The sequence below is a fragment of the Rattus rattus genome, chromosome 1 (genome assembly GCF_011064425.1).
Source record: "Rattus rattus isolate New Zealand chromosome 1, Rrattus_CSIRO_v1, whole genome shotgun sequence".
Taxonomy (NCBI): Eukaryota; Metazoa; Chordata; class Mammalia; order Rodentia; family Muridae; genus Rattus; species Rattus rattus.
The window spans coordinates 132362521-132371163 of record NC_046154.1 but is presented as its reverse complement, the minus strand read 5'-3'; the positions used below and the strand labels follow the sequence as shown (position 1 = coordinate 132371163).

The window sequence follows — 8643 nt, the reverse complement described above, 5'->3', positions numbered from 1 at the left end:
AAACGTGCAAACACTGGAGCTGGGAAGGCTGTCAGTAAAGCACACCCTACACAATCATGAGGAGAGGAGCTCGGATTCTCAGCACCCACATAAAAAGCCAGGCATGGTGGTACCCACTGTAATCCCATGCCTCAGTAGTCTGAACTTTGAAACCTCAAGAGCCTCTTTGAAAGCTGTTGTGACCCTGTGAGGTAAACTAGGGCAAAGGTCCTCCAACCTACAAAACAGGCCGACTCCCCTGCCTCCTTCCCCCATCACCAGCTGCCTTCTCAAAAACAAGAATGCAAACATTGAGGTTAAGCAGGCAAGTTTTATTATCAACGTAACAATTCTACAAAAAATGCAGTAGTATCAAAGTAAGGATCTCTGCCAACTTAGCCCTTCAGAGCTTCCGGCAGGAGCGGCTTAAGGCATCAAGTAGGAACTTTCTTCTTGTTTATCTCAAGTGCCAGAGCTCACCAATTTTCATACCAAATTCTTCTTTCTTCCCACTGCAGTTGAAGGGCTACTGTTGTCAAGTAAGAGGGTAAGGCTGGACTCCGCAGTCAAGGTCATGATGCGAACTAAAAATAGCAGCCACAATCTAGGCACTGCATCCAAGCAAGGTCAGGAGTAACAAAGAAACATGTGCGTTTAACCAAACCACTTCCAGTGGAGTTCGGTCAGGCAGCCGTACTAGCCAGTGCCGAATACTGCACTCTGGCCATAAACACACCAGACAAGCTGTGCTGAACACAGGGAGCTGCTGCCTCCGCTCTAACTGTACCAGTGTTTACCTCAGGCCAGCATGCCTACGCTTTTAAAGGTTTTAGTTCCTTGACAGTTGAGGCGTTAGAGAGAAAAAGGGTATCAATACACACAAGCATTCACTTTGGTTAGTATATTGCTTTCTGGAATACACTGTTCAAATAGGCTTATTTTGGTGACATTAAAAACTATGGGATTTCTCTTATTAAAGTCCAAACCATTAACAATGACAAAAGCACAATATAAAATAATACACGGGAAGCCAAGCACTCAGCTACAGCTCAAACTAGGAACTAAGACTACAAGGAGCTGCTTCATTTTTGGTTTCAGGTTTTGGCCCCTACTTCATTCTTATTTACAGCGGATACCTGCAGAGAAAAACACGCAAGGCCTTTAACAAGGCGTATGTGGAAGGGCGCACTGTGGAGAGGACACAGGGGATAGGTCTGCAACCCTAGGGCTCAAGTGTGCTAGGCAGGCAAGCTCTTTACAACGGAGCTACGGGACCAGCCTGCCTGAGACGTTTTAGAAATATTTGTTAACAATAAGGCACCGTGATGGCCTATTGAAGAAAACTAGTATTTGGGAAAATATTAATTTTATTTTATTCCTTTTCTTTAGAGTTTGGGACTTAAGTATTCTAAGAACGTACACTTAAATTACTTAGCAAGAGGGTTTTATTTTACAGAAAACAGGGAGACAGAAGAGTGGGGTACACAATGAGGCTTCCATAGCAATTAATGGTGGATGGTAGATGCTACTGGAATGTATTTTACTCCAAGACTTCAGCTCAGGAAATAAATGTTGCCAGTTAGCTGGAAGTGAGAACTTTGACTTCAAATTCACATTTAAATTCCTATTTGCACTCAGCAAAGAGCCGGGTTCGTGCGTACAGCTTGCTGTAAAGATTTGGCTTCCACAGCTCCATGGTTTTTCACTCCACCGAAAGATAAGGCCCAGGCCCACTGTCCAATCCCGTTGGCTGAAACTTCCGCAGCCCGAGTGTAGACAAACATCCCCTGAAATTGCTAGAAGTTCTCGTCTGATAGTTTCAGGATCACCATGCGTCTTTCAAACACTGAATGGGGGAAAGAGACAGCATTACAACCTCTAATTTAATTTTTCAAATTCACAGGAGACTAACAGTCCCAGTTTCTATAGCACAGGGACATTCACAAAACCAATGATTTGAGAGTTTAACACTTTCCTGTTTGTATTACTGAGTATATTTAACACAGAACTCTGCACCTGCCCAACTCAATTTGATTCCAATTTTACCCCCTTTCCTGGCAGGCCAGTGCTGTAAAGTCTTCTAGCACTAGACATTCAATTCCACAGTTCAGGCTTTGCTAGAGCTGGAGGGCTGGCCATGGGGACGAGGAAGCAAGAGGATTTCTGTGAGCTCCAGGACAGTCAGGACCAGAGTGACCTTGTCTCAAACAAACAAACAAACAAACAAACAAACAAACCCGAAGCTAAACAAAACCAGGTCTGAAGAAAGGCTCAGAGTGAGTGCTTGCTGCTCTCCCAGAGGATTATTCTGGCCCCCAGCACTCACAGTAGGCAGCTCACAGCTGCCTCTAACTCCAGCTTCAGGGGTTCTGATATCCTCTGTTGGCCTCTGAGGACAGCGAATAATTATAGTAAAATCTTTAATTCTAGAATGACTTCAAATAATTTCTAACAAAAAAAGTTAAAACCAGTAAGCAGCGCCAGGGCCTGACCGATGGCAGACAGGAACCCCATGCCAGTGACTGACTAGTGCTTCAGCCAATCTGTTTGTTCCAACACCACTCTCTGTTTGTATCAACTCATTTGGCAAATCTCGATCTTCAAAAAATATTTACAATTCATAACAGCAAAATTACAGTTATGAAGGAGCATCAGAATAACTTCATGATTGGGGGTCTAACACAAGGAACTGTATGAAAGGGTTCTGGCCTTAGGAAGGGTGAGAACTGCTGATGTGGGTCTCCATGCTACATCCACTAGGTTGGTTTTGGTCCTAGGGGTCAAAGCCAGGTAGGTCTTCACACGGTAGGTGAGTGCTTCTGAGCACAGCCCCAGTCCCTGTGGCCGCATTGGAGGTGGGGAAAGTGGAACAGATAGTGGTTATGTTGGCAGAGCAAGCCATCCACGCTTATGGATCTAGATTTATAAATTCAAACAGCTCATGATGAGCATTCAGAAGGGAAAAGCATCCGTCCTGATCAGGTGCAGACTCTTTTCTGGTCATTACCTACTCCGACCCCATCCCTTTTTCTGTTTTTGTTGAGACATGGTTTCTCTGTGTAACAACTCTGGCTGTCTTGGAACTTGCTCTATAAACCAGGCTGGCCTCAGCCTCAGAGTTCTGCCTGCCTCTGCCTCCTGAATGCTGGGATTTGAAGGCAAGGGCAACCATGGCTGGCTTCCCCTCTTCAAACAATGTCTTTGATTATTTTTAGTTCTGCGTACTCATGTGTGCTGTGTGGGAATGTGCATGTCTGAGTGGAGGTGACTGAACCTCTACTCAGAGAACCTCCTGGAGTTGAAGTGACAGGTGGTGGAGAGCCAGACATGGGTATTAGGGACCAAATGCAGCTTGTTGGCAAGTGCAGTAAGTACTCTAAAACACTGAGCCATCTCCCCAGCTCATCTTCTCACTGTTCTCCAAACGAGCAAGCAAGCCGTGGAAACAGCAGCAGTCACAGGCCGGCTGTGGTGGTACACTGTGCAAACCCAGCACTCAGGAAGCAGGGGACTGCCTGAAAGGCAAGGCCAGTCTGGGCTTTACAGAACGTATCAGAATAGCCAGGAGACACAGAACAGTGTGTGTGAACATTCACTTTGCACTTTATTAGTAGTGGTCCGGAAGTAACTTGGAATGTATGGGAGGACAAACATGGGCTATAAGCAAATGCTGTGTGGCTTTAGGAAGGCCTGAACCATCTGTACATTTTGGTACATGAGGTGTCAGATCCCACCGACAGACCTAGGATACAATCTTTACACGCACAGCACCCTGTGCCCCCCAATACTGTTTTATTTACAGGGTATACAGGACAAAACCAAAAATACTCAAAGGTTAAAATAAAAACTGTTGGCGGGGTTGGGGATTTAGCTCAGTGGTAGAGCACTTGCCTAGGAAGCGCAAGGCCCTGGGTTCGGTCCCAGCTCCGAAAAAAAGAACCAAGAAAAAAAAAAAACAAAAAACAAAAAACAAAAAACTGTTGGCATCGTGCACTTTTACATGTAAATGAGAAATGGATAAAAGTTAAGAATGGCTCCAATCTCATTTCCTGTGGCCACTTTGAAAAAGGTGTCAAGACTAAGTAACAAACGACAATTGATACAAATTTAGAATCAAGTATTCAAAAGATAACCCAAATACCAGTTCCTTAGCATTTACATTTAAAATATGGTTTAAATGAAGCAACTTAGTGCTCAGTTTAAGCATGGAAATGCTTCTTTGAACACACACACACACAAAATACAGATAATAAAATCTGTTAACTATTCACCATATTCACCCAACAACACCCTAGTTCGCTAATACCATGGAGAGGCCATTTTACCACCAGCTAACAGAACTAAGACAGCCAATGAAGCAAGTGAGAGATCTCAATTCCCAATTTGCTTCTGACTCTTGAAAGTTGTTGGCTGGCGTGTAATGATGGGAGGTCGGTCAGTTACACCTTTCTATTCCCAGCTCTTACGAGTATACTAACAGTCATCTTGTGAGCACCTAAAGTGTATGCCCAGCCAAAGATTTCTTTGTGGAAGGGCCAGAATAATTACAAGGATGTTAAGTGTTTAGCTCCCTCACACCTGCTTCTTAACCTCAGTGATGTTAGTGGCATTTCAGTATGTAGTGAGGAAGCTGCTGAATTCTTACAGCTAGCAGGAAGAGAATCTAAGACAGGTTAAAAAAAAAGTTTCCTTTTCTTCTTAGCAACAAAAGCCGACGGTATGATCCAAAGATAATTTTTAAGGTTTTAAATGCAAACATTCATAATTTGTCTTTCCTTCCTGGTAAGATGTATGTTAAAACAATGTTTTATTTTGTCATACACTATCATTAAAGTATTATGTATACAGAAGAGTTTTTTTCCTCTTCTTCTTAGAAACAAGGCAGGCCTCACGCTGAAGACCAACCCGAGGTTGCCTAGGAACTCACTAAATAGCCAGGTGAGCTTTGAACTTCTTCCAAGATCTGAGATTACAGGTGTGAATCACCATGCCCATTTGTTACTTTGGGTTTTGTTTAGTTTTTTTTTGGGATAGAGTTCTTTTTGTGTAGTCTTGGCCGGTCTGGAACGCACAGAAATCCTTCTGCCTCTCTTGGAAATATCAGAATTATAAACGTGTACCAACACACAGAGCTTACACAAGGATTATTAAAGATAACTGGATACCACTAGGTATGAAACATTAGCCTGGGTTATACAGCAAGGCGAGGTCTCAGTAAAACAAAACCCAGAAACCTAAAATTCTGATGGGTTCTGTTTGCTTAAATTCTCTGCAGCATAAGGTGGACTGGAACTCACGTCGTCCATTTTTGGCAGTGTCTGTTTCAATCCCTCAAGCCCTGGGATGACAGACAAGAGTCATCACAGAGTGACCCCTTCCAGCCTCTGTGGGGCGCTGGGCACAAGGGTGAAGCAGACGTCCATGTAGGTAAAACACCCATTCACATACGATAAAGTAGTGCATATGTAACAGATTCTAGGACAGGAATAGAAAGCACTCTTCTGAAGGTGTCCTTCTATTGTCTGGAGACGTCTGGAGACGGCAGCATGATGACAGGGCAAAAGCAGACAGAGACCCCAAGAACCTAGGTCGCCAGCATTCAAGGAAAATCTTAAATGGATGGAGGCACATTAAAGGGACAAGCGAAGCAGAATGAGCTCCTCACAGCACAGGCAAGGCATCCTGAGCAGCACAGAGGGCGGTGCTGGACTATCCCCCAGCTGCAAATATATAAGAACCGACACTGGGAAACCCGGTCCTGAGTGTACGCAGGAGAGGCATTCCCTTCCAAACAGCGTGAGAAGAAACACCACCAGGTGTCAGTGAGCTAAGCCGATGTGACTCTATCACTGCGACCCAGGCCGGGCAGACCCCACTTTGAGCAGCATTCTGAGCCTTAACAGACCTCAGCTCCTGTAAACCTCACTGAAAAAGGCAGACCTGAAACTCTTCTCTTGCACCCTGAAACTGTCCTCAGAATGAGGAGTCACACACAGAGTCCCGTTTCACAAAGATGACGGAACCCTGGTGCTTACGTCACCGGCTTAGATTCCACATTTCACATTTCATACTTAGAGCTCATAAGTATGAAGACAACTAAACCGGAAAGTGAAAAGTCTAGAAATCCAACAACCAAAATGAAGAAATAAAGCCACACTGATCCCTCAATGTGGCCCCAGGAAACTCCCTGGGCAACCACAGAGCACCAGCATCCTAGGAAAACTTTTGGATTAATAGGCAGGATTGATCCCTCTTGACAACAGCCCACTAACTTTATCAATATTTTCCCCTCTAGCTTTAGATTTAAAAGAGAGGGGGGAAAAAAAAAAGACACACAAGGAAAGTTTTTCAAGAACTTTGGAACAAAGCCATTTTCTTTTTTTTAACATGAGGTCTTTTGTCCAGGTTGGTCTCAAACCCCAACCTAGGGCTCAAGTGATCTTCCTGGTAGGAAATAGCAGGTATGTGTAACTGGCTGACTGAGTGGGGTGCTAAAATAGTAAAGATATAGATTCTTCTAGAATGGCGACGTTTTAGTCCCTGTAACATTTATTTTGTGTGTAGTGCACATGTAGAGGTCTGAAGGCAACCTTCAGGGTCAGTTCTCGACAGGCGCTATGTGGAACTCAAGGATCAAACTCAGGTTATAAGGTTAAATAGCAAGTAAGCGGCCTTGTTAGACATCTTAAATTAAAAAGGAGGAGGAGGAATAGGAGGACAAGGAGGGGAGGAAGAACAACAACAAGGAAAGCACTTGACCTATCCCACAACTGAGCGGTAAACCAACGTCCAAGAAGACACTTGCTCTACGGTCTTCGCAGCAGCACTCTCTCGCTCACACACTTACACTGATGCTGTGTTCCTGGATTACAATCTTCATTCCCACGCCCATTCCCTCTAAGTCTTCTGACTCACATCATAGTGAGGCAAGGGGAAGGAAGCCCCCCTCACCTGCCTCCCAGAGACACATCAGACTCTTGGCTTCTCTATGGGGGCCTCTGATTTAGCTTTCACAATAGGTCCTTACCTTCTTTTCTCTGAGGACGATCTAACTGCTGGGGCCCTTAAATACAAACCCATTCTTTGGGTAGAGTCCTGGCCTGGTCATTTGTGTGTACAAGTCCATCCTCGGTTGCATACTAAAATGCAAGTTGAGACAAACAGGATCAAAAGATGGACAGCCTGTCACTGTGGATGTTATTTTAAACCAAATATATATCAACAAAAGTGTATGACATTTAGAACCTGGGCAATGACACTGTTAGAAGCCACAAATTAATTCCCTCTGAATGCTTTATTTATCAAAATCCCTTCTAGGAGAGAAGTTATATTGAATATATTTTTTTATTTTTAGGGCTTTTTAAAAAAAAAAGATTTTATTTATTTAATGTATATGAGTACACTGTAGCTGTCTTCAGACATACCAGAAGGAGACATTACAAATGGTTGTGAACTACCATGTGGTTGCTAGGAATTGAACTCAGCACCTCAGGAAGAGCAGTTGGTGCTCTTAACTGCTGAGCCATCTCTCCAGCCTGAATATATGTTTTAAAAACTGAAACAAGCCCACCAGACCACAATTGAGGATCAAATCTGATCTCTATTTCAGTAGTAGGTCAGTGAGTGCTCCTTCCAGAGGTCCTGAGTTCAATTCCCAGCACCCATGTGATGGCTCACAACCATCTATAATGGGGTCCGATGCCCTCCTTCTGGTGTATTTGAAGACAGCGACAGTGTACTCACATAAATAAAATAAATAATATTTTAAAAATATGTTATATAGATATGTATATGTTTTGTGTGTACATCTACAGACCAGAAGAAGCCACTGGATCCCACAGATGGTTTTGAGCTGCTAGGTGGGTGTTGGGAATTGAACTCAGGACCCATAGAAGACCAGCCAGTGCTTTTTAATTGCTGAGCCACCTCTCCAGCCCAGAACCTTTTCTCTTTTTTTCGGAGTTGGGGACTGAACCCAGGGCCTTGCGCTTGCTAGGCAAGCGCCCTACCACTGAGCTAAATTCCCAACCCCAGAACCTTTTCTCTTAATAGTAAACTTTAGGTATGACAGGAAATTACTTATTTGTGCATCAATTTACTCTGTCAGGCATTATACGCTAAAAACATAAAATCAGTGGATTTTTAATTGTTTTAGATCTGAAATAAGCCGCTGAAATAAATTCTCAGTTGAATACTGAATAAAAATTTTTATGAGTTACCAAAGGACACAAAGTCAGGATGTTGAGGAGGAAACCCAGTATGCATTTTGACAGCCCAAGGCCAAGGAAAGTAACGGCTAAGGAAAAGAGCAAACAGAAGTATTTATGGTAGGTAAGGTCTCCCAGGAGCCATCAGGAAAGGCAACCCACTATCCAAAATAAAGTGCCTTCACTTTAGTGACCAAAACATCCTCTCAATGCTTTCAAAGTGTTTCGCCCTCAGAAATCCTCCTTCCACAGCATATCTTCCTTTTCCTCTCTTCCTTCAGCTCTGACAGGGGTTTCTCCATATCATAGGCTCTGGTCACAATGTTGGTTTTAGGGGCTGCTGGGGCTGAAATTCAGGGCTTCCTGCTTGTCAGGAAAGCACTACAGTAGTTAGGGAGCTTTGTGGCCATTCTGTTTGTTTCTTTGTTTTTTCTGGAGCTGGGGACTGAACCCAGGG

The 8643-nt window shown here is 43.8% G+C and overlaps 1 protein-coding gene across 1 annotated transcript in view; it reads right to left on the bottom strand.

The window, feature by feature from the left end:
- Positions 1 to 290: 290 nt before the first annotated feature.
- Positions 291 to 8643, bottom strand: part of Esrp1 (epithelial splicing regulatory protein 1) — a 53578-nt gene continuing 45225 nt past the window's right edge. Inside the window, exons 15-16 of the mRNA XM_032905914.1 lie at positions 7007 to 7118; positions 291 to 1825 (exon numbers count right to left, since the gene is read on the bottom strand). Of these exons, the coding sequence (XP_032761805.1) occupies positions 7044 to 7118 (75 nt within the window). The 3' untranslated portion in view covers positions 291 to 1825; positions 7007 to 7043. The remainder of the gene's footprint in view (positions 1826 to 7006; positions 7119 to 8643) is intronic.